Source organism: Hydra vulgaris, chromosome 15 (assembly GCF_038396675.1).
Source record: "Hydra vulgaris chromosome 15, alternate assembly HydraT2T_AEP".
Lineage (NCBI taxonomy): Eukaryota > Metazoa > Cnidaria > Hydrozoa > Anthoathecata > Hydridae > Hydra > Hydra vulgaris.
The window spans coordinates 52,362,014-52,389,576 of record NC_088934.1 but is presented as its reverse complement, the minus strand read 5'-3'; the positions used below and the strand labels follow the sequence as shown (position 1 = coordinate 52,389,576).

The following is a 27,563-nucleotide window of genomic DNA, read 5'->3' as shown; positions in this document are numbered from 1 at the left end:
GCTTTTGCTGATTAGGAATCCGTTGTCTATCAGATTCTACTACTTTGAGATCATCTTGAAACTACATCTCATCCCTACTTACACCGAGAAAGTCATGGCACACCTTTACACCACGCTCTGCTGCCTCATTTACCACCAAAAGTTTGTCGATAATCAGTTTCATGTTTTGATAGTCTTCTCTATTAATCCAATCATGTGCTGGAGCATAGAGAAATTTATAGGGCATACCAAAAAATGCTAAAAAATCTGAATGAATCCGGTACAATTACGTCAACTAAAGAAGTACCATATACTATTGTTGGAGGAAAATAGGGCTTGCCATATCCCCCAAAGTTAAGTGTTAAATGTTTTAAAAAACTGAAAACATCCAATAAAAATATAAATATTGTTCAATTTGTTACTTTCCTTCATCAGATTACAGAGAGTTTTCATGCTCTGAAACAGCAATATAGAATAATTTATTTCATTTGGTATTTGCCTGACATCAATTCGCACTTAACAAACAATTAGGAAAAGTTAAAGATCCCGTGCTTCTGTATTCAAACAATCTCAATAAAGACAAGTTTATTGATGAGTTCCGCCTTTTTTTGTCTGTTTGACGCTATCTACTGACACATGATCGGCTCTTAGATTTTCAGAATGGCATTAATGCAAATGGATTTAAAGGAAAAACTCCATAGATATATATACTTTTTTTTTAGGTGCCCTAAGAAGTCCTAACAGTCTTTTAACAGAGCACCGTGGAAGTGCATATAACCAGGAAGTTCACGCCTCCTTCCTTATCTTGACGCTGTATAGATATCTATATAGATATGCTATATAGATATCTGTCTTTGTATCTTTTTTACTTTGACAGTATCTGTAGCTAAAGTTTGTTAAATACTCCCAAAGAGCTACTATAGGAAAAGATTTTCTTAACGACTGTCTTATCTTTTCAATTGAAACAGATCTTGCAAAGAAAGTTAATTATGATGTTGTAACTTTCAACTTTGCAGCCATAAAAGCTCGTAAATTCTTGGTATAAAACCATTAAAACTTGATAGCAAATGCAAAATGTTTTTTTTTCTTTTGTGTTTAGTTGTTTTGTTCGTGAACTGTCATAAATACAGAATTTTTAATATATATTGTGAATAATAGAAACATTATTTATATTATTATTTTTTATTTTGGTAGTTGTTAGGGTGGGAAAGCGACATCAAGTAAATGTTTTTATAATATTCCTTCGGCATCATGAAGTCTCTGTGCGCCCCTGCATACGATATATATATATATATATATATATATATATATATATATATATATATATATATATATATATATATATATATATATATACGAATATATACATATATATATACATATATATATATATACATATATATATATATATGTACATATATATATGTATATATATACGCATATATATTTATGTATGCATAAACACACACCTATATATATATATATATATATATATATATATATATATATATATATATATATATATATATAGTATATATATATATATATATATAAATATGAGTGTATTTAAAAAAAATATATATATACATATTTATATATTCATATATACATATGCATATACTCATATATGCATATATATACATATATATATATATATATATATATATATATATATATATATATATATATATATATATACATACATATATATATATATATATATATATATATATATATATATATATATATATATATATATATATATATATATATATAAATACATATATATATCAGCCCTCGGAATTACGATCGGCACTCGGCAATGCCGACCTAACTGCAGACCTTGAAGTCTATAAGGGCAGCAAAAAATTGCAGACCTTATTTCTATTTTTTATGGCAAAACCTGCTTCAATTTTTGAAATGTAAACTTAACAAAAATTATTTTTTTTCTTTAACCATTGACATAAAACCATTGATAAAAAAAACCAACCATCTAAAGAACAACGTTTTGTAATAGAAATCAGCTCATGCAGCATGTCGTCTTCATCAATTTCTATTCACTCTCTTGTACACAGTAGTTGCATTTGTTTTCAACTTAGCAATGATAACAAAATATATTTATATATTATAATACTCAAGCTATATATAGGGATTAATTCCCTGTAATCTACAAAATAATTATATCATAATGTATATTTATAAATAATGTATAAAATAATTGTTTAAATAATCGTAATGTATAATGTATAAAATAATTGCATAAAATATGTATAAGCATAATAATATGCATAATGTACATCATCAAATAATTACATCATAATGAATATTATGATGGTGTTGTATCAGGTTTAACAATAACACTTTTAGGAACATTAGATGTAAATAATGATTATTTACATCTAATATTCCTAAAAGTAAATTTGTTAAACCTGACACAATACAGTACAAAGTTAATAAACAATACAGTACAATAATAAACAATATAGTATAATGTTAAATATAGTTTTGAAACATCAGTTGTATGAACATATAAGCTATTTTAATTTTAGATTTAATAACTACTGAGTCTTATTTGGTTTTTCAGTAATGGCAAACAGCCACCAGTGCTCCATTGGAATCTAGCTAAAAAGTGAATATCATCTTGAAACATATACATCGTTGCTTGGAATGGAATCTTTTGAATGTATTTCTGAATATGAAAGAGAAGTATTAATGTGGAGGACATGGATATCAATAATAAAATGTCAAATCAACAATTTGTTTTAATTATAAACATGTTTATTTGAAGCGTTATGCAACTAAATTAACACAGTGCTGTATTTAATACTCATAACAATGTTATAAAAAGTAGTAATCACAATTTTTTGTTTTGTGAAAGTGTTGCGAGTTACAATTATGATATTTTTGGCAGCCAAATTCAAGTTAGCTATTTTTAACCTTACTTTTAGCTGATTTCTGAGAGTGCACTATTTAATGACATACAACTTTAAACTTTACATGGTTTTATTAACATTTTTATACATATTAAAAGAGTTCTTCCATTTTTATAGGCAGTATTCTTAAAATTAACTTGGATACAACAAATTACCTACCAAGCTAACACAAAACGTTCAACAAACGTTGCGAACGTTCAAGAACGTTCTATGAACGTTTGTAGAACGTGCTTAAACGTTTGCAATGTTCGTCGAGCATACTTGAACATTTTGTGTTAGCTGGGTATGTAATAAGCTTTGTCCAAAATGCAGACTTAAATTAGCATCAAGAGAAGAATCAGAAGAGAACGAGTTGAGATAAAATTACTTAAAGATAATATGAAAAAGAAATTATATTGGAATCAGCAAAATCATTGCTCAACAGTACTTTGTGTGAACTTCAAGTGTCTTTAACAAGCTTGGAAAGAGGAAGATAAAAACCTCTAAAAAGCCTTCACTTAGAAAGAGTAAGATAAAACAAGTTGAAGAAACTTGTTGAATAAGCAGTTATTAAGAAACTTGCAACTGCTCTGTATGTCACCGAATCCTATTTTGTTGCACCAAACAACAATGAAGTTTTAAAGGAAATCCAAACCAAACCTGACAATCTTGGCTTTCTTGTTGAATGCATGAAAGAAAAACTTAAAGTTTTCAACAGAAGGCAGCAAACTCAAATTTTGACATTGACCCCAAAATCTTGGTCTATCAGAAAAGCAGAAAAAGAGCTTTCAGTTTCAAAACACAAAATTCAAAATAGGAAGTTTTAACACGACCAAAATGGCATCATAGCATAACCTGATATGGTTGAACAGCATAAAATCAGCAAAGGTTTTATAGAACTTGTAATACTGTTTTTATATTTGTGCACGTCACTGCAAAAGAAATAGAGCTAGTAAGAAACAAACTTACTGATAGACTTTTATTAGCAGCTTCTATTCCTTGGACAAAAAGTTTCCATCAATTTATACTTTCTTTTCATTTAATTATAAAATGAAAAGAGTATCAAATGATGACGATTTTTGCTCTAACATTTGACTTCCTCGATGAACATAAATTTGAAACTATTAATACTGACTATGTTTACCTATTTTGCAAATACGACTAATTTTACTAGCTTGAAGTTGATAAAAATAATGATGATTTTAAGTTTAAGTTTTTTAAGTTTTTTTTTTTTTTCTGTTATAATATAATATAAGATTTTACAACTTCGTAATATAAAATTTCAATAAATAAAATAAGTAAAACAGATAGGGGCTCAAAGAAGATGAGGATGACAGTACGTTATCGCAATCTTTTCATAGAGCCCTTATAACAAGATTTCAAAAAAATATCGTAATATGTTACAATATACGTAATAAAATTTCAATAAAATATCGTAATAAAAACGCGTAATTCGCTAATAAAATTGATAAGCAACCAACAAAAGTAAAAATAAAACAAAAACAGATTTATGAGAAGTTATTTAAAGTATCATTAACCAAAAACGTTTCTTATATTTTAAAAATTTCTTTTTTTGTTAAAAACTTGAATGAACTTAACGAAATTACCGTACCTTTGAATCCTTTTTGAATAGTATTCCATACTTTTGGACCTCGATATAGAATGATGTACTCTGAATATTTGTTTATTATCCGAGGCAGTTTATATGTGTTGGACATATTCGCTCTAAGATTATAGCTATCATTTTTATTTATTGTAAACTTGTTATTAAAGCTTATAGGAGAGATATTATGATTATAACGATACATGAAAATTAAATGCTGGTAGATATTTATTTCAAACACATTCATCATTTTCATATCTTTCATTAAGGGTTTAGCGTGTTCACGCCTATTTTTTGAGTAAATGATTCTGCAGGCATGTTTTTGTAGACTATAAATTTTTTTAATCTTTGCCGCTTGAGTACTTGCCCATGTAATGTTTGCATAGCTGATGAAGCTATGAATTAGCCCAAAGTAGATTAATTTAAGACTATTTTTATTGACGTAGGAGCGAACTCGGTACATCAAACCTATTATTTTGGTGATTTTTGACTGGATATATATTATATGTGGAAGCCAGGATAATTTTTCATCAACAAAGATTTCTAAGAATCTTATATTGGATTGCTTATTTACTAGTTTATCATTTAGAGATAGGTTAGGCAACTTGAAAGGAAGATTTTCTTCTTGTGTTTTTTTGTGAAATAGTATATACTTTGTTTTCTCAGCGTTAAGTGAGAGTTTGTTTGCCTTAAACCAGTTGTTTACTTTACACAGTTCAATATTCATGTCTGCATATAATTTCTTGATATCATTGTTGGTGAGAAATAAGTTTGCGTCATCTGCAAACATGACCGAGTTCATTTTTAAAGATGCATTACAAAAGTCATTTATATATATTAGAAAAAGAAGTGGACCAAGAATGGATCCTTGCGGGACTCCACATATGACATTTAATACTCCAGATTGGACATAATTTACATATTGTTTTCTGTTTGTAAGATAGCTTTTAATCCAATAAGTTTTATTTATTATTCCGTAATGCCTTAATTTATCTAAGAGAATGCAATGGTCCACTGTATCGAATGCTTTTGATAAATCAAGAAACACTCCTAAAGTAAATTTATTATTTTCAAAACCATTAGTTATTTGATTTACTATTTCAATGATTGCATGCTCTGTAGAGAGATTTTTTTGAAAGCCAAACTGATTTGGGTAAAAAAAATTGTTTTTAATGAAGTAATCATAGATTCTATTATAAACTACACGTTCAAAGAGTTTTGAAAATACAGAAAGTATTGATATAGGCCTGTAGTTTGTAATGTCAGAATGATCATTACATTTGTATAATGGAATTACTTTTGCCAATTTAAGTACATCCGGAAATATCCTAGAGTTTAATGAGAGCTTAAGTATATGAATCAGGGGTCTATTAAGACTGTGTTTGTTTGCAATAACTATATCTATGTCTGATTGTTATTCAAAAATTAAATTAGATATCTCATCAAATCTAGACATCTCATCAAATCCTGGAGCCTTTTTTTTTGCTGCTTCTAAATCTTCATAGCCTAATTCATAATCAAGCATGGTAACATTATTCGTGGTTTTAAGTGATACAGATGTTGGTACAATTTTATTTACAAGATTTGGACCAATATTTGTAAAATATTTATTGAATTCTTCTGAAATTAGTTTTTGACAAAATATATCGTTATTTTGAATAATAATTCGTTAAGGAAGAGAAGGTGAATTTAGTTTTTCTCTTCCCATTATGAGATTAATGATGGACCATGTTTTTTTGCTATCAAATTTGCATTTGTTAATTTGATTACTGTATTTTTTTTTTTTTTGCATTTTTAATGAGATATTGGTAAAAAAATTTATAATTTTTGTAATTTTTTTCATTATCGTTGTTTCTATTTTTCAAAAATTTATTGTAAAGTTTTTGCTTTTTTTTTGAGGACTTTAATAACGATTTATCCATCCATTAGCAATTGCTTTTGACTTAGTTGTTATTATCTCTTTTGGACAGGTTTCATTAAAGTACTCCAAAAATTTACTTAAAAAGGCATTGTAAGCTTCATTAGTATCTTTAGATTTATATACGTTGTTCCATGTTTCTTGTTTTAGTCTACTTGTTAATTTATTAGTGTTACTCAATTTTAAATTTCGTTTTTTTAAATGTATAATTTTTGAATGACAATCAGACATAGATTTAAAGTTTTTTATTTTTATGAATATCGGGAAATGATCGCTAATATCTGTCAATAATATACCGGTTTCAAATGTTGTTTCTAAATAATTATTGATAAAAATATTGTCTATTGCTGTTGCAGAGGTTTTTGTTACTCGCGTTGGTGTATTAATAGTTGACAAGACATTAAATTTAAAAAGCATATCAAAAAAAGATTTTATTTTTGGAAATTTTGTGTTAGAAAGAGCATCAAGATTTATGTCACCAGTTATATATAATGTCTTATTTTCTTTATTTATTTTCATAATCGTATTTTTGATAAAAGTTTCGAAATTTTTTATTTTTCCACTCGATGGACGATAAACACATCCAACTAAAATGTTTCGGTATTTTTTATTAATAATTTCAATGAAAAGGTTTTCATAATTATCATTTGAAAAGCATAGTATTTTTTTTATCTTGAAAGCATACTTTTCTAAGACAGAAATTCCTAATCCTCCTCCTTTTTTCCCATTACCTCTTGATTGACTTATTAGTTTATAAAATGGTAATATATAATAAGAATTTAATTCAAGAGAACTTTCTGTATCATGCCAAGTCTCTGAAATAGATATGATGTCGAACGTGTAGTTTAAAATATTTAAAAATTCTTTAAGTTTATCAAAATTTTGCTGCATGCTTCTAATGTTTATGTGTAATACAGAAAATGAGCCATCATCTGCTATTGCTTTAAATTCAAAAGGATCAATATACGGTGTGTTAATTAAGTTCATTTGAGTTTCTTGAAAAATATATTTATATTTTCTTCGGATAGGTTATTTATAAAGTTGTCCTCAAAAAAGTCTAAATTTAAATTGTGAAAATCTAATTTCTGTAGAAAATGTGCCATTTTTAAAAAATGTATAATTTAAAAATATTTAATATAATATAAATATTTAAAAACTAAAATACTCAAAACGCTTACTCGTTTACGCATGTCGGAATAACATCTGTGTTGCGGGTGTTTTCTCGAAATTCGTGAACAATAAGTTTGTTGTAAACAACTTTCGCAAAATAGCCATTTTGACGATGTATCTTCGCTTGATCAAAAAGTTCCTTTCGAATTTTTCGCGTGGTAAAACTAAAATCTTCGTTTAGAAAGATATTAGTTCCTTTTAATTTTGTTGCTCTTTCCAAAATTGTTTTTTTGTCCTCGTAATCCCGGAGCTTCAAGGCAATTGTTTGCTCTCGTTTATCATTAGCTACTCCCACTCGATGAGCCCGATCAATTATAATATCTTTTTCAATACCAAGATTATCTTTAAATAGTTGCTTTACCTTTTTTTTGTGATTTCCCAATTCTTTTCTTCGTTATTTTCAACGACCCCGTCAATTGTTAAATTGTTTCTTTTGTTACGGTCTTCAATATCAATGCTTTTTAATTTTAACTCAATATTGTCAGAAGATATTTTACCCTGCATTTTTCGTACATTTGATAAATCGTCGTGAACTTTATTAATTTTTTCCTCAACTGCTCTAGCTTTATCGTTGAATACATCGCCAACAAAATTTAATCCAGATTTTATTCCGTCGAGTTCTCGCCGAACTTCTTTAAAACTAGATTGAAAGTTGTCAAACCTCTCATTCTCATGTTCGATAATGCTTCATGAAAAAAAGACAAAATTGTTTCTTTTTGAATATTTAGTAGCTCTCTCATCATAGCAATCGAAACTAACTCTTTTGATTTAGACATATCAATTTTTATTTAACGAATTAAAAAAAGTTGGTCGTACTACTGGTCAAAGCGGGATGATAGTTGCTGGGTTCCAAGAATGAATATCATTTCTTTCGTTAAAACACCGTTTAATATTTTCTGGGCGTCAGTAACATAATCTCCAAAGAAGATAAAACTCTATTCAAACAGCTTTTATCTCGTCAGATATCAACTTCAATTTTAGTAACATTTGGTTATTCATTTTAATTTTAATTTTTGAGCTTTTTTCAATAAAACAGGTTTTTTATTATTTTCAATAAAGTTTGTATTTTAGTTTCTCATTTTTTAACACAACATTTGAGCATGCGACCTAAAATTTGAGCATGCGACCAATATTTTGAAACAATATTTAATTATTATAAGTAATAATGTTAAGTTAAATTATTATAATTAATAAGTAAAAAAATATATTTTCAATGTGTTGTGTTGTAAATTATATTTCCATGAATACTTTTGAAAATACTGATTATAAATATGCAAGTTATGCAAAGAAATATAATTTTCTTTTCTTTTAGAGATATAAGCTTTTTTAGCACCTCTTATTTCACAATTAAAGTAAGGCAACTCCAGAAACAAGTAAAATGTAAACCATGGTTACGAAACAGAAAGTTTGGCTGTTGAAATTTTAAAATTAAAAAATAGTTCTCAAATCTTAAGATTTGGGTTATTTTCTCTCATCTTTGTATTCAACAACTTTAAAAATCAGATACCAATTTTCAGCCATTTACCTCCCTCTAGAACCTAAATTATTTACACAAAAAGTATCGTTATATGTTCTATAATTGAGAACGGAGGCCAAAAAAAGGAATTTTTTGTCTAAATTTCAAAATGACATATCTTTATAATGCTTTAAGACACCAAAACTATTTTTTTTATAAAGATTAGGAAAAAAAAATTGAATCCATAAGACTTGGGCAACTCTATCAAAAATTTTCAATTTCATTATTTTCTCTACACTTTTGAATTCAACGCCTTCAAAAATGGTCAGGTACCAATATTTAGCCACATTCATCCACTATATTTTAAATTATTCATTAAAATGTACAACTACCAAATCCATAATGGCGAATATGGTAAAAAAGGAACATTTTAGGCTTAATTTCGAAACGTCATTACTTTTAAACCGTTTGGATTTGGTAGCTCAAACATTACATTTTTTTATTTCATGATTAAAAGTCGTATAAGTCAAGTATTTAAACTATATATAGTATATAAACTATTGTTTCGTTAAAAAGTGTTCAGTTTAACTGGAGGGTTTTAACGTCGCGTTAATCAAGTAATATTTTTCAGTGCTAGGGGATCTTATGTATCACTATAAGCCACTGTACATTCAAGCAGGCGCCAATAGTGATACCCTCTTCCTTACCCCCTATCAAAGTTTAGTTGATTAAGTACGCAAATTTAGCTCTTTAGACCAGCAAGTCGGCATATTTAGACCGCATAGTACAGTCAGCAAATGTAATTGAAGCAAATAATTTGCGCCCTTACCTTTTTTTTTTTTTTTTGATTACAGCAAAAAAAAAAAAAAAAGTAAGGACGCTGCTTTCTTTTTTGACGTTCTGCTTCTTCAACTTGCTTTATCAGCAAAAAAAAAAAAAAAAAGACGAGGATGCAAAGAGTTAATGTAAAACTTTTGCTGATGCTTAATTGTCAGTTAACTTAATATATGAACTATAAAAGAGATTTCAGACTATAATTTAGATTTTTTTTCGAAACTGCATTAGCATTATAAAATGTTCTTGAACGAATTTTGAGTTAAACTTCAACTTGCGTTAGGAAAAACTGGTTCCACATACTAAATATAAAAAAGCGTATCTGAGTGAACAAAATTATTTATTTTTTAATGAATTTTAGAAAATAAAATTTTTTTAAATAACTTACAGAAATATCGTTATACTTTCGGATATCGTTGAAGCGAACAAATCTTCCTTTCTGCGCTTCGCAACGAAAGTATCTTTTGCCATTTATTTTTCCATCAGTATTACCAACTAAAAAAAAGTCACATTTTTATAATATTATATATATCTTTATTACTTACATACTATTTATATTTTCTACAACTAGTTTTATTATTTTTGTCTTTTACGATAAAACAAGTTTAACAAAAATAACAAATGTATAATAAAACACAAACCATCATCATCCATTACTAACCCAACATAAACATCCACGTCGTTACCATCAACAAACCCAATAAACGCCACAGTTCCAATATGTTCTTCAAAACCATTATGTAAAGCTAGAAAGGAGTTTAAGACAATTATAAAAAATCAAATAATAATAATTCAAAACTCCATTAAAGCTTTAGCAAATTTTTGAATCGAATTGCAGTTAATTACGTAACAGTAATTCATTGTCATCTCTATTTTTTAATATATTGATTAAAACCGAAACATTTTTTCGTTGCTTTTTTATTATAAAAACAGCTATTTCTGTATCAATTATTTATTCTCAGGTGCTTAATAAATGCGGGGCGTAAATAAAAAGGAAGGGCAAGGAGATGTTTTATGTGTTTGGAATAGCCCTTTGTACTCAAAAAACTACTTTGAATGAATAGAATAGCTTGCCTCATACATTTTGATTAGTGAAAGAACTAAATTGAAGACAAAAAAATAATTTATGCGGTAGTGGTGTAGTGGTAAACGCTCGCTTCATAAGCAAGAGGTTCCAAGTTCGATTCCCGCCACGTCCCTGGTAGTACCGCGCTCAACTTGTTTCTCCGCGCAGCGGCAATGTTTGTCAAGTTTCGTGTTTCGGAGTAATAGAGTTGAGTGAGGGTTATAACCACAAGTAGCCTCTTCATCTGTAGTGGCCTTCTCGGTTTTGGGAAGGTGAAATACAAAAAAAAAAAAAAAATACGCTTATGTGATGTATCAATCATTCCAGCAAGTAGTGACAAAGTTTGGGAGGAAGACATTGTTTGTAGGGAGGCATAGTGCAGAAGGTCTTCTTCTCCGTTTCGAAAAATTGTTAGAAAAATAAACAACTTCAACCAGTCTCAAATTTTTCGCTTTTATATTATAGTATGGATAGTTTTAATGTCAACTAATTGTTCTTCAAAAAGCTAGAAGACAAATTGTCGAAAATTAAAATGTAAATAAAATTACAAATTTGTTATGAATGTGGGGTTACGTTTGCTTCGCACAGTTTCTTATGCTTTTTTAAAAGGTTTGAAAGCACTAACTTCTAAGGAGGTTAATTTGGATTTAATAGCTAAGCTATTAAATCCAAATTAAGTTTTCTATAAAAAGGATTAGAGCATATTTTCATGTGGAATCATTTACTGAGCCACAAAGCTACATAATGCTAAGACTCTGCTCATTGGATAAGGATTCCAGATATTTTATTGAGTGTAAATGGTTTGACAGTTGCGAGAATAATCTTTAAAACTTAAGCCGAAACGAATTTATGATAAAGCAGGTATTGTAACAACTAAAACTTTCTTATAAAAAAAAACTTTATTACGTATTTATTACCCAATTTTATTACGTATGATTTTAAAGGCTTTACTTGTGCATTAGAAACAAAGCAGCCATTTATTACAAAGTTGTTCGAAATAATGCGGAAACTTTTATAGAATTTGCTCTCGAAATTAGTTATTGTTGATGTTATTCTGCAATCAAAGAATAAAGCCTGTATCAAACTTGAAACCTAGACTTGATGTGGAGATTCAAAAAAACTTGAAAACCATGGATTTGATGTGGAGATTCAAAACAACTTGGAAACCATGGATTTGATGTGGAGATTCAAAAAAACTTGGAAACCATGGATTTGATGTGGAGATTCAAAAAAACTTGAAAACCATGGATTTGATGTGGAGATTCAAAAAAAATTGAAAACAATGGATTTGATGTGGAGATTCAAAAAAACTTGAAAACCATAGACTTGATGTGGAGATTCAAAAAAGCTTGAAAACCATAGACTTGATGTGGAGATTAAAAAAAACTTGAAAACCATGGATTTGATGTGGAGATTCAAAAAAACTTGAAAACCATAGACTTGATGTGGAGATTCAAAAGATAATTGCATACATTTCTAAAAAATTTTTTATCTTTTGCACGTTACTCTTCAGCTTTTTAACTAAGCGACATGATTTTTTGACTAGTTTTGCTGTTAAGTAGATGACAATTCGAAGTATATTCATCTTGTTGTGGTAACACTTTAACTTTCTTCACATGGAAATACAAATTTAGAGAGAAGATTTTCACAACACAAAAAATAGTTGAAAAAATTAGTAAAAAAATAGCTTGAGGTAATTTTACAAGAATTCATTATTTTGTCCCGATGTTAATAAAAAAATTTAGATAATTGCTAGTTACTATTATTTTATTTCCTATTTATTTCTATTTAGAAACATGACACTAACACTTATGAAAGTATTTAGAAACATGACACTAACACATATGAAAGTATTTAGAAACATGGCACTAACACTTTTGAACGTATTTAGAAACATGACACTAACACATATGAAAGTGTTTAGAAACATGGCACTAACACTTATGAAAGTATCTAGAAACATGACACTAACACTTATGAAAGTATTTAGAAACATGGCACTAACACTTATGAAAGTATCTAGAAACATGACACTAACACTTATGAAAGTATTTAGAAACATGGCACTAACACTTATGAAAGTAAATTTAAGTCAATTTGAATCATTAAAGATCATTAAAGAAAGTGCAAAAAGTTACGCTCTATCTGCGAAAAATATTTGGTTGATAAAAGATAACATGAAACAGATTTACAAAGGAGAAAAAACGAGGAGATTTTTGAGATAAGTACTTCTTAAAACTTCTTTTTTATTTAAACATCTCGAATAAAAAATACAACTGTTTTGCTTCATTTCTTTTTCTATAACACTTATGCATTGCGCAAAATGGCCAACGAAAAGTTTGGTTATAGAAGATCAACAAAAAAAAAGGTTATAGAAGACCAAAAAAATATAGAATCAAAACAGAAACCGAAAAGAAAACTAAGTACAAATTTAGGAAAAAAGAATGTAAATAAGCAGTTCTTGTCATTTGTATTTTATGTTTTATGTTTTGTATTTTATGCTTTTATTTATGGTATTCAGAAATATTTGTTAAAATGATCTTATAAATTAGCCTGTTTTTCAGATAATAATTCTGTTTTTTAGGGCTTCGCAGACTTGCATTAAAGAAAAAACAAACATTAATAAAAAAATATATATATATTCAATATAAAAAAAACATAAAATAACCATCAAATAATAAAAGTTTGTGGAAGATTCTACAGTACTGGATAAATTACTATAGTTTTTGGAATTCTCACTAATTTCTATTAATTAAAGAAGGTTGATGATATTCTTTTGTTGTGATGCCATACATATGTATAGTAAAGTGACTATGCATATGTATGCATATGGCATCACAATTTATCAACTTCATTTTGGATAGTTGCTTCATCAGGGTTACCCCTAACCCTAACCCTAAAAGAGTAATGAGTTTGATTCTCAGAACAAATTTCTTTTGTATCGATCATCAAAAATAGGCTGTTAATATATAGAGGGAAGAAACTATAAAAGATTCTCGAAAAAAGTTTAAGTGTTACTAGAGTATTTATGCAAAGTGTGACAGGTGTTCAGAGAGCAAAATTAGCAATTATAGGAGAAGATAATTAAAATTTAAAGTTACTATTATCTGTGAAAGCTTATGCTTTTTATTTCTATTTAAATTTATTCTATTTTAAATTTATAACAATATTTAACTTATTAACAAATTTAATTCAAAATGACTCTCTCAGGTTTAGGGAGAATAGGGAAATGGTAGCATTTCATGGATTCATAGAAGGTGGATTCCCAACTAATAAAACACATACTGATCGGATACCGATAAAAAAAGAATAGGTGAATGATTTCAAAGCATATATGTGAGCAATAAGATATAAAAAATATAGGAAAATAGTCATTGAACCCTGGCCTCAGTGTATCAAAATAACTTTTTAACAATATGAGCTAAACAAACGCATACTGAAAGAAAAAAAAGATCCTTATATCATAACGCAAAGAAGCTGCAGAAAATAAAGTCTATGATGTAAATGTGTATGCAAGCATAAACAACAAACAGCTATTCGAATGGCAGTAAAAATAGAAACAAGCGCAGTGGAATGTTCATCGACTGACTAAAATAGGGACAAGCGCAATGTGAGTGTCCATGCAAGTACAATGGGTTTTGGCTTGGGCAGGCAATCAAAAAGGATAATTTATTAACTAGTACAAAGCCTACTATTCTGCTTAAATTCAAGAAAATCTTTATTATGAAAACTAATTCTTTTCAAAACAGTACTATATGACGGGGATATGTGCGCATGAGTGATATACGGAAAACAACTTTAAAGAAAATCCTCGATCAAGAATGAACAAAGACGGCAAAATATTTAAAATGGAACACATGCAGCCGTGGGAGCCGTGGGAGGGAAGAAGCAGAAAAAGTTGTATTGGTTAAAAAAAATTCAAAGGTGTTTGGCCAAAGTCCAGTATAAAAGCAAAAAATTCAAGCAAAAATTTGTTACTAATAATTGTTTATGTATTTTATTCCTTTTATCTTTCCATTAGATTTAACTTTCCGATCTTTCATTTTGTTTGTTCGTTTAAAAACAAAAGCATGTACTATTATAACAAGAGATGTCACGAATAGTGGTTTTGTGTCACCAAATATTCGGCTGCCAAATATTCTGTGTCTCTTTTTTATTTTGTTGGTATGAACTGGTTCATTGAAGTGCATATCGCTGATATACTAGCTAAAGACGTTAAATTGAAAATTGGCAGTTTCAACTTAATGATGCAGTATTGTAAAGTTTACAACGCTCTACGAATTGGCAAAATACAACTCGAAGGAAACACTAATCTCTGATTATAAAAACACATTTAACATTAACATTAAATTAAGTAGCCTCCTCATCTGTAGTGGCCTTCTCGGCCTAGAGGAGGTGAATTAACAAAAAAACAAAAAAAAACTCATAAAATGGGTGTTTTATTTAGGCTAAAAGCTTTTAAATTAAAAAAAAGAAGTAAAAGCTATAAATATTTTCTTAAATAAACACTTAACATTACGGTGTATTTAAATGTCAACACCTAATAAGATTATAAAAGTTTTAAATTGAAAGAAAACTTAAATGATTGGTTTCTCTTAACAGGGATTTTTGAGTTAAATAGAATACCCACAATATGTTAACTAAGCTGTGGGCATTTTTGTTTAGTTTATGACTTGGCTGTGTAACAGTACACATAATTTGTTGACTGTTACATCAATTTGATTTAACTATAGTTATGTATAAATGTATCATACTCTTCAAACCACTAAAAAAGATTACAAAAATAACCAGCTCAAGTATTTGCATTTCAGAGGTAATTTCAGTAGTTGAACAGATAGATCTTCACTACAACCTTAACTTAAAACATTGTTTAACTTTAATAGGAATGTCAATTATACAGTTGCAATAAAAAAATGCTATAAATCCTTCTCAATAAAAGGCTGCTTGACTCTGATGAACCATCACAGGTGACTAGTAGAACTGGTGATGATTCAGCTCTACTTCCTAAGAAAAAGAAGTGTAAATGAAAACAATCAAACTAATCTCTACAAAAAAAAATGCACACATGAAGATGTGGAAAAGAATGGTTCCTATTGCAAATGATATTAGCTTTTGCATGAGACTGCTTACTTAAATTGGACAGCAAATCCTTGTAAGTGTTGGTCAGCAAACCGCAAACACAAAAACATTATTCTAACAGAACTTACTAAAAAGTTTTTTATAATTTGCTGGTGGCAGTGTACAAATAGAATGGCTATTTTATAAAGTATGACATAATTAATTATAACTGTTATCTATTTTTTGTTTACTCTCTTAAAGTTTTATCTAATTCATAGCATGTTAGCATCATTTATGCTCTTCCTATCTGCAATAAGACAGTAAGAACTTAAAAGTTATACCTAATTAAACTATCAGTTTTTTTTATTTGGTTTGTCCAATTTATTTCATTAGTTTTCTTCCTTTTGTTCCTCGATGATTTTTGTTCCTTGATGATTTTCATAAATACTTTCATACAGGTTCACTTTAAGGTAGCTTGGGGTCCTGGAGCAAAATTAAGTTGTGAAGCTTGAAAGTCTAAATGTCATCTATACAATCATATTGTAAATATGATTGTAAATACTTTGATATTTAGCAAGTATTTAAAGTAGTCCCTAAATCATTGGGGTCTGGGAATATATTGCCCAGTTATCGGAGCAGTTACCGCTCTCTCATATTTTTTAGCTTCATTAACATTAATGATATAATGTTAAAAAATAGAAAGTAAAAATAAACTACTTAATTATTTTTATGACTATTTCAAAAAAATAAATTATTCTCATATTTCGACTAAATCAACTTTTAGTTGACTTATTCAATTTTTAAAATATTTTAGTTGATTTTAGTCGACTTTAGAAAATATTCTACTTGATTTAGTCGACAGTCAAATTATTTAATAATCACAACAACACTAGTTTTTTTGGAAAGACTGGAAACTAGTTACCAGAATTTAGAAAGACTAGAATATGTTAAAAGTGTTATGTTAGTGAAGCTTGGTTAAATGTTATGAATAATTTAATGATCTTGATTCTGTTTATTATTTAGTTAAAGTCAACATATACCATAATTAAACATGCAACAGTAAAATTATTATATATAACAGCATGTATTACATATATTTTATTTTTGCATGCTTTATAGTTTTAATAAAAAACATGCAAAACAAATAACACTACAACTTTTTACACTTTCTTTTATACAATTAGATATATAACTTAAGGAAACGAAAATACTAGAATTTAGATATATAACTTCAGGACCCCAAAATACTATATACTATAGATACTATATACTATAGATGAGATATATAATTTGAGGACCAAAAAATACTGAAGATTAGAAATAACTTCAGCCCTAAATAATAGTTTAACTACTGGGTGTTTGGGTATTGTAATTTATTGCAACGTATATCAAATAAAATTAATTTAAATTTAAGAAATTATTTGGAATCACAATATAGTAACAACTGCTATATGAAAAAAATTAATTCAATTTTATTGATCAGTATATACCACATATTTTATTAAACTTGCATTTTGCTTTTGTAAACTGATAGTAATGAACAGATTTTGCTTTTGTAAACTGATAGTAGTGAACAGATTTAGTTTTATTATTTAATCATCAGCATAAATATTTTTAGACATGCTAATTTGAACAATATAAAAATACAATAACAATAATACAAAACACAAACAACAAGGAAACTACAGCATAAAAATGTAAACTTATAATATGTAATATAGACGTAAACAAACTGAATAATAAAAAAAATAACAAAAAATTACTTACAACAGTTGCATTTTAATTTAGCATAAACTTTGTCACCCATAGCTAACAACCTTTTTCCAGAAGTCACTTCTTCATTTTCTAGCATTAATATCCTTGGTTGAACAATATTTTTATCTCTTATTATTTGTTGGAATGCTTCAGTTGGATTTAACTGCCTAGTGGAAAGATGTGAAGTGGAAGAAAAACTTTCTTTAAACAAATTGTTCTTAAGTACAGGTAAGTTAATAGATTGCCAGTTTGTCTGAAAATTGAGATCATAAAAAAAAATTTATATTTAGTTTTGAAAAAGAAAAAAAAAAAAAAAGAAAATAGACTTTTGAAAAATTAGTTCATATGAATTCCGAAAAATAAGAAAAGATTAATTGTTAATTAATAATTGGTTTGAAATAAGAAGCTTATGCCTCCTTCATTATCTATGTCACTTAATGGGTTAGGGCCTGCATAGCACCTCAGATCTCTTGGTTCTGAGCAAAAACTCCAACCATAATTCTGCAGCTGTTTTCTAAACCAGTATTTTTTATTGCTACTCTGTGTTCTATAGTAGTATTTTTTATTGCTACTCTGTGTTCTAAAACAGTATTTTTTATTGCTACTCTGTGTTCTAGAGCAATGTTTTTATTGCTACTCTGTGTTTTAGAGCAGTTGTTTTTTATTGCTACTCAGTGTTCTAGAGCAGTGCTTTTGATGCTACTCTGTGTTCTAGAGCAGTGTTTTTATTGCTACTCTGTGTTCTAAAGCAGTCTTTTTTATTGCTACTCCGTATTCTAGAGCTGTGAGTTTTGTCAGTTTATTTTTTTCATAATCCCATGCAGTGTTCTTCTTTAGAGCTTATTTTTATCAATACTCAGCATTCTTCATCATTGTTTATTTTGCATCACTTCTCAGTACAGTGTTTATCATCAGTATTTTTTTTTTGCTACTTAGTACAGTGTTTATCATCGGATTTTATTTTTTTGTTACTCAGTACAGTTGTTTATCATCAGTATTTTTTTTTTTGCTACTTAGTACAGTGTTTATCATCAGTGTTTATTTTTTATACTACTTAGTACAATTTTCATCATCAGTGTTTTACTACTGTTTGCATTGTTTTTAACCAAAAAAGTTTTTCAAAAAGTTTTTGAAAAACTTTATTGGCTGCAAGCAAAGATCACCAAATATTATTAAGAACTCCAAAAGAAAGCTTATGAAACTTTTTAAAAACTTGCTGACTTAAAAAGAATGTCTCTTTAAAAATCTTGTTGAAAAAAATGAATTCAAATAGCAACCAAATATACTTAAATAAACTTATGTTTTAGCAACCCAGAATGCAAAGTTTTGCTGAGTGAAAGAATGCCAAAATATACTCAAATTTTACTGAGGACAAAAAAAAAAAAACTTGTTAAGAACAAAAGTAAAAATAACAGTAGTGAAAAATCCGGAAAATATAAGTACATGATTTAGTAAGAGTGTTGCCATTCATCAATATATAAGCACAAGGTGGCCCATAAGTCACTTTACATTTTAAAAATTAAATAACTTTTTTCTAATAATATATTTCTATTTCTCTTTTCAGAATTAAAAAATTAAAAACCTTTGGAGTTTTTTGGTATGGATAAGTTCACAACAGAACAACGAGTGAAGATAATTGAATTTTACTTTGAAAACTTTGCAACGCAAATATCATATATGCACCATTTAATGTTCGACATCTCCGTAATAGACCTGCAATATTGAACCTAGTGATGCGTTTTCAAGAGCTTGGCTCTGTAAGTGATAGGTCTAGAAGTAGCGAGGTCGTTCAGTACATACACATGAAAATACTGAAGCTGCGAACCATAGCATTGTAGAGAACCCAACCACATCCACTTGAAGGCATTCTCAAGAACTTGGCATCTCACAGAGCTCTCTGCAGCGCATTCAAAGAGACTTGCACATGTACCCTTACAAGGTTCAATTAGTGCAATCTTTACAAACACCAGACTTTCAAAAACATTTAAATTATGCTGTCAGGTTTCAGAGAACTGCAAGAAATGACAATGAGTTTATTCACAAGTTGATGGGAGATGAAGCTTATTTCCATTTGACATGTGAATAAGCAGAATACCAGATTCTGGGGCACAGAAAAACCAGAAATAACAATAATTTTCTTTATCATTTCGGGTTATTTTTTTCTTCTTTGGTATATTATTAACCTCAAACTTATGAAAGTTTTTCCCTACCATTTTTTTACCAGTCTTTTTTACTTCTTATTCCTTCATACTTTTCTTTTGCTACTTGTTTGCTAATAAATCTTTTATTGGAGAAACCATTTTCTGTGTTTCCCTAGAATCACAGATTTTTGAATGGTCTCCATTTTCTCCTGATTTGACAGCACATGACTTTTGGCTTTAGGGATATCTCAAAAACAAAGTGTTTGCAAATAAGCCCCAAACTATTCAAAAACTTAAGGCAAACATATGACAGGAAATTCTTTCCCTACAACCTCAGACCTTAAGAAGTGTCATGGAGAATAGCTTAGAAAGAGCTCGACTTTGTGAAGCTGAGAATGGAGGCTAATTAAAAGACATTATCTTTTGTAACTAAGTCATAACTAACTTACAGACTCTTAACTTTGTAATAAAAAAAGAATTAACAAAATACAGCCATTTAAGAAAAAGTTATTTAATTTCTAAAATGTAAAGTGACTTATGGGCCACTTTGTACATGATTCAGTAAGAGTGTTGCCATTTTTCAATATATTAGTATATGATTCAGTAAGAGTGTTGCCATTTATTAATATAGAAAAACCAGCAAAATAAAAAAACTACTAGTAAACAACTGAGACATGTTTGATAAGTCACAGAAAAAAGATTGCATTCAAAATTGCCTTAAAACCTGTTCTTACCAGTGATTACTTTATGTTTAGAGTAAATATATCTTTAGCAAATTTTTTAAGCAAATTTCTTAGCAAATTTTTTAGCAAATTTCAGTTTAGCAGTAAGATTACTAAAAATAATGTTAATTTAGACAAAAAACAATAAAAATATATAGACAAAAATCTATAAAGAGAAAAAGATCGAACTTTGTGATACCCAAGAGATTACTGGAAGATTGCTGTCAAAACAATTTGTCAATTAAAAACAATTTTAACACTTTTAGATATTAGCTATTAGATAAGAGTAGTTCAATATCATAAACTTTACACAATATAAAAAAGCTTATGGAAATATTCCAGATTTAATCAAAAGCCTTTAATATCTGTTTCTCCATGTAGTGGTTTTGCACTTTGGATTTTAGGGTTAAGAGAGAGAAACTAATTTAAATAAAATTAACAGACTCCTAGACTATAGTGGTCCCCTCTGGAGCTGCCTACAGTGTAGTAGTTTTTTGTTAAGTTCACTTTGGGAAGGTGAATTTAATTAAAAGAAAAAGATAGGGAAACAAAATTTAGTCTAACATTTGTTAGACATAAAGTTTTGGCGAAGGTTTTTATAAGACTGTGACAAGAATGATGTAAGGACTTGAGGCTGTAGAAGCAGTGAAAAATAACACAAGAAGCAAACACTGGAGTAATTAACTTCCGATGCCTAACAATGAATTAACCTATTTCTCTGAAATGCCAAAAAGAGTATGGTTATTAAATTCAACAGAGAAATTAGAAAAGCTATTTTCAATAATTCTTCCTTATTCTTCAGATAAGTATCGCATCAGATCAATGTATGAGAGACAGAATGTTAAACTTGCCTTTAATGAATCTTTAATGATACTTTTAAAGATATTTATTGTATCTTTTTGGTTTCTAGAACTTCTGAAGAAAAAAATGGGATTAACATGAGATTCTGAAATAAATCAGAAAAAAATGGACTTTAGCATCAGACAATATATATTTTAATTAATTTCTAGCAATTACAAAAAGCTTATTGTGTTCAAGAGAGTTACTCTGGTGAAAAAGGAACTTATTATACAAAAAAATACAAAAACTTCACAAGAAAGAGAAAACAATAAAGTTCAGTGAGGCTTGATCTAAAATCAGCAAAACAAAAAATAAAAAAGATAAATGCCTGTCAGAATCCAGGAAATTGTAAAGAAGGCAAAACTTTTAACAGAGGGGTAAAAGATATAAGACCATTACAAAGAAAATCTTAGAAATCCCAGTCAGCCTTATAGTAAGGAGTGTAATGATAAGATGAATTTAATGCAGAAGGGATAAAAGTTTTAGTGGGACCATAACATGGCCTGAACTACTTGAGCACAAACCACAACGGAAGTGATCAAAATAGTCTTTGAAGAAAGTTATGAAAACCTGAGTAAAAGATGATTCAAACCCAATTTCATGACAAATAGATGAGTTTAAATATAATTACATCCCCAAGACAAGCATGTGACTACTGGAGTCTTTGCAAAGCAAATGATGATAGCTGTTAATTCTGAAACAGCCTATATATTCAGCCTTATTATAGTCTCATAAACGAAAAAGTTGGTGAATTTTCTAAAATGTAAGATTCTACAAATAATAAAATACTTCTAAGACCACAAAAAAATGATAAAACCACTGCCCTAAATATGGTTGCAAAATATGAGCAGCAAATGGGCAGTGGTTAGAGTGAATGCTACTAATTAGGAGACCCAATGTTCTATGTCTGCTTCTGTTCCATTTGATGTCTGACCATATATCCAACATTGATAAAAAAAGGCAGTATAAATATTTTAGTTTAAAGCTTTGCAAGGTTTCTTTGGAGCACCAATTATCAAAAAACAAATAATAAAACAAAATTATTTTTTAAAACTATGGACAAAACAGTTTATTTGTAACTATGGTTTTTATGTTGAATAATTTTAGGTAAAACTTCTGCCTGAAAAATAGTTGAAAAGCAAAAGTAGCGCACACCTGAAATTACAAATGAATACAATGCTTTGAAAGCTATGAATACAATGCTTTGAGAGCAAAATGTGGTTCAAAACTAAACAGTCGGATTGTTGATAAAACAACTTATATGTCTGAATAAAAAAAAAATTATAAATTATTATAAACTATAAGAAAAAGAAAGTCAAAAATAGATAGTACATGGAATTCTAAGCTACAAAATGATCTCCTTCCTGTTAATCAATCTAAAGTTGTAGCCATGGGTTCTATGTGTGACCTTAACAATGCACAACACATTATCAAGGATACCATCCATGCCAAAAAAACCACTAATACTCTGATATTTTACAACTTCAAATGAATTAACAGATTTAAAAAAAACTTGCTGACATAAGAACTATTCAACTTAGCTTTAGAGCTGTACAAATATCAGAAGATAATAAAACCAGCTGCACCTCCACTAGCAAGAAGGCGGAAGCAAAAACCTATGAGTCAAGAAAATTTAGCAGTAGTTATGCTAGACAGAAAAAAGTGTAACACAGTCTTGAATTTATGTGAGCCTATTAGATTAGCATATTAAAAGGGGTGCAAGACTGATTAACATAAACTTTCTGCTTACCACTACAGTCTTTGCCAAGAAAGGTTAAATCTATATGACAGCAGGTTTTAGGCTAAAGAAAACATCAATAATACCAAACTATATTAGGAAAAGTACAATTTTTAACTGAAAGATAAGCTTCACAGCTATAATATATATATGCATTTATTTTAATTTAAATCTTCTATTATTTGTTCTGTATTTATGAGAATTAAAACTTTTAAAAAATAAAACAACTTTGTACTATAAATGTGAAAAAAAAAATGTAGTAAGGGTAATAAAACAAACCTAAATTTTTTCAAAACACAAAAAATTAAAACTTACATCAATAGATGCTTGAAGAAAAGATGGATTTAGTGTTGGTGCTTTGTGCTTGCGTACACCATTCATGTATCTACGACTAGTAGTTGGTGGTTTTGGCTTCATAGATGGTGCACTTTTTGGTCTTTTTTTGAAAAATAAAACAAACTGGTAACCAAGTAATAAGTTTATATCAAAATAAAAACTTAATAAAAATTCAACCTGTTTTTAAAATTTAATGCATTATCAAACTCGCTATGAATACATCTACCAATTCCAAGCATCCTTTTCTCCCAGTCTTCTTTTTGTAATTTTAGTTTCTCCTCTTCCTCTTGTTTTTCAAATGCAATCATTGCAAGTTTTTCTTTTTCTTTTTGAGCTTGCTCTTCGATGTTTTTTTCCAACTTTTGGTTTTCTTTATCAAGAAACTCAATTTTCTTTTGCATTTCAGGAAGAAGGAATAAGAAAGATTCTGCTTTCTAAAAAAAATCACTATCTATATCAACAAATTAAAATATAATTAAAACAAATAATTTTCTTTCTCAACAAAACAAAGAACTTTTTCTTTAAAAAAATATATTTCTGTCTTAAATAAAAATGCAGCTTTCATTCGGAAAACTGCATTTTTCTTTTTCTGATTCAAAATTCAAAAATTAAAATTCTTAAAAGATAAGTTTTCATAAAGGCTAAAAAGATTCTTTTTTTACTTATCCTTTTTTTTTTTTAGTATCAAATATTTAAATATAAAGTTAAAAAAAAAAGATATCATGAGAAATATATTAAAGTATGAAAACTATGTTTTGACATTTTAACTTCTAATTATGTATTATCTAATTACTTCTAATTATGTATTTATCTAACTTTAACTCTAACTCTAACTTTATCTAACTTTAACTTAATCTTAATTTATCTTAACTTATCTTAATTTATCTATAACTATAACTTTACTATAACTATAACTATAACTATAAACTTTACTATAACTATAACTATAACTATAAACTCTATTATCTATAACTTATCTTAATTTATCTTAACTTTAATCTTAATTTATCTAACTTTAACTCTAACTCTAACTTTATTAACTTCTAATTATGTATTTATCTAATTATTACACTTATATTAAATTTGTAAAAAAAAATTTATTATAAAACGTAAATTAAAAAAAAAAAATTTTTAAAAATAATGTTTAAAACTTTAATTATTTTGTATCACATAATACATTTAACACAATGATATAGAAGTTATCAAATTATATAAATTATGTAGTGATTAGTAGTAAGGTTTACTACAAGGTATCTAACGGTTAGTAATAAGGTTTACTACAAGGTAAGCAAGTCAATAAATACAAGGTAAGCAAGTCAATAGATAAGAATAATAGTATAGCAAATAGTTTAGTATAGTTATACTTGATTTAAATGTTGACATCTTCAACAGAGTTTAATTGTATATTTTAAAATAAAACTTCTTTTTATAGATTTATTCCTCTCATTAAAAATATATTTATTTTTTACAATATTTCCAGGGAATATTGATACCCTCATTGTCAGGTGTATGAAAAACTGTTATAAGAAATAAAACCACTATATTATACAAAATCGTTTAAATTTAATAAACAATTTTACAAAAAATTTATGAAACAAAACCGCTCAAATTTACAAAACAATGTTACGAAAGGTACTTTCATTGTGCTGTAGAATATAGAGGTTTTATTTTTTAATAAAATTGTTTTTTTAATATATAATAATATAATAATTCAATATAATAACAGTTTATCATAATATAACTAGTATTATTTATAATTACTTTCTTAATCTAGATTAGATTTTTGTTTTACTCTCAGATTATGTTATGTTAGCATTAAATTTTACAATTTATTATTTATAATTCTAATGTGTTATCTTATCTTAAAATTATTGAAATCTGTTGTTGTTGTTACCTTTAAATTAATAATTCATAATAAGTTACAATAGATTTTTTGAACACAAAGGAACAATTTTTTGAACACAAAGGTTTTGGTTGAAAGTAAAAAGATGATAGCTCACTTAAACAGCAATCGTAAAACTATTTAAAAAAAAGATGGTACAGAAAGACTAAATCTTGGTGGCTAGAGTTAATTTAAAAATGTTTACAATGCAATATGGACTTTTAGAGTCTAAAAGACAAATGAGAGCACTGGAAGCATTAGCTCATGGCAACAGCATTCTATAAAATAATTAAAAAAAATTTATAGAAGCAAAAAATAAAATTAGGAGTAAAAAAATAGAGAGAATATAAAAAAGACAACCTTAACAAATCCTAAATTTGTAATAGATTAGATTCCATGACCTGTCAGTAGTAAAAGATAATCAAAGTACAAAGTAGATTACTCAGAAAAATCATTCATCAGTATAGAAACATTAACAATATTGTAATAATTCTAGGCAGTAAACAATTGATTGGACAATAAACAATTGATTGGGCAGTAAACAATTGATTGGACAATAAACAATTGATTGGGTAATAAACAATTGATTGGGTAGCAAACAATTGATTGGATAGTAAATAATTGATTGGGCAGTAAATAATTGAGTTTTGTTTGGATTAAAATTTACTAGCAACTGTAAGCCCTAAGCAACCAACTGTACCAACCCTAAACTTTTACAAAAGGGAGATTGTATTTAAGATCAGCTGCGATCAAGGCTAAACAATATAGTTGAGCCATCAGCAAATAGAGTCACTTTAGATGTATGATTACTAATATTAATTTTACATAAATATTAATAAATCTGATATAAATACCAATAAACAAATCTTATTAAAATTATTCAGCACAGTAAAGATGGAACTCTGTGATACCCCAGAAATTACTGGAATAGAAGAAAGTTGTCTACAGAGAACTATAATACTGCAGTTAGAAAGAAATGATTCAATAATTCATCAAATTTATTTGAAAACATTTGGTATAAAAAGAAATAACAACTCTAATACCATCCTCTACCTTTTATTCATGCATCAGTGCACAAATGTGTAATTATAAATATCATAAACATATATAAAATCTACAAAACTAACCACTATAGCTAACATAAAAAAAAATAAAACCAGATATTTAAAAAAATTACATTATGTTTGTGTTCATTTCTTCACATAAAAATCCACTTAACTAAAATGTTTTATTATAAATGAATCATAAAGGTGTAAAAAGGTGTAAAAGGTGCAAACAAATGATCCAAAAGGTAAAGGGTAAAAAAAAAGGTGAATCTTTGGATTTGGAATATAACAGTTTGTATAAAAAAAATTGTAACTTAAAAAACTGCAAATAATGGTTTCTAAAAAACCTTGAATATGTAAGAAATTGACATGCTTAGATATAAAATTAAAAACAAAAACAAATAATTTACCTCTTTTTGATTTGAAGTACTTTGTATTTTGTTTCTTAGCAACTTTAACTTTAAATTTTTCATTTCAAACTGTTTTTTCATGTGATACATTTCTTCTTCCATGTTTTTTTTTTCTTCTTTAACTGTAACTAATTGTTCTAGTTCCTAATAATATTTTACACACACATATATATATATATATGTATATATATATATATATATATATATATATATATATATATATATATATATATATATATATATATATATATATATATATATATATATATATATATATATATACATATATATATATATATATATATATATATATATATATATATATATATATATATATATATATATATATATATATATATATATATATATATATATATATATATTATATATATATTAGGGGTGTTCAGAAAAAAAAAATTTTAGAATTTGAAAAACCAAACTGTCTAGATTTGAAGCAAATATGTTAAACTTACTCACAAAAAATTTCAGCACCATTGAACCACTATTTCCTTGCCCTCAAAGCACATGTTTGGAAAAAAAGGGACCCAAAAATGACCAAAAACGGATTACTTTAAGTGTCTTGAGGGCAAGATTAGCATAAATATTTATAATAAACTTTTTTTTCAGGGTTTAGATAAATATCAGAATTTTTGATTAAAAAAGTAATGCTTTTTTCTTTCTTCTCAAAAAATAGTAT

The 27,563-nt window shown here is 27.6% G+C and overlaps 2 protein-coding genes across 2 annotated transcripts in view; both read right to left on the bottom strand.

The window, feature by feature from the left end:
• Positions 1-7,586: 7,586 nt before the first annotated feature.
• On the bottom strand, positions 7,587-8,358 carry LOC136092058 (uncharacterized). Its single transcript, XM_065819776.1, has 3 exons — positions 8,342-8,358; positions 8,023-8,267; positions 7,587-7,924 (listed from the first exon to the last, which is right to left on the bottom strand). The coding sequence occupies exons 1-3, from the start codon at positions 8,356-8,358 to the stop codon at positions 7,587-7,589; spliced, it is 600 nt and encodes a 199-aa protein (XP_065675848.1).
• Positions 8,359-10,062: 1,704 nt separating this feature from the next.
• Positions 10,063-27,563, bottom strand: part of LOC100197343 (repetitive organellar protein) — an 84,836-nt gene continuing 67,335 nt past the window's right edge. Inside the window, exons 11-17 of the mRNA XM_065820749.1 lie at positions 26,867-27,010; positions 23,706-23,962; positions 23,508-23,628; positions 17,764-18,004; positions 10,514-10,618; positions 10,261-10,367; positions 10,063-10,174 (exon numbers count right to left, since the gene is read on the bottom strand). Coding sequence (XP_065676821.1) covers positions 10,142-10,174; positions 10,261-10,367; positions 10,514-10,618; positions 17,764-18,004; positions 23,508-23,628; positions 23,706-23,962; positions 26,867-27,010 — 1,008 coding nt within the window. The 3' untranslated portion in view covers positions 10,063-10,141. The remainder of the gene's footprint in view (positions 10,175-10,260; positions 10,368-10,513; positions 10,619-17,763; positions 18,005-23,507; positions 23,629-23,705; positions 23,963-26,866; positions 27,011-27,563) is intronic.

What these genes read in the sequence shown, in the direction of transcription:
- LOC136092058 (XM_065819776.1), bottom strand. An exon ending in AAGCATTGATATTGAAGACC is followed by an intron (nt 7,925 to 8,022) that starts GTAACAAAAGAA and finishes AACTATTTAAAG; the next exon opens with ATAATCTTGGTATTGAAAAA.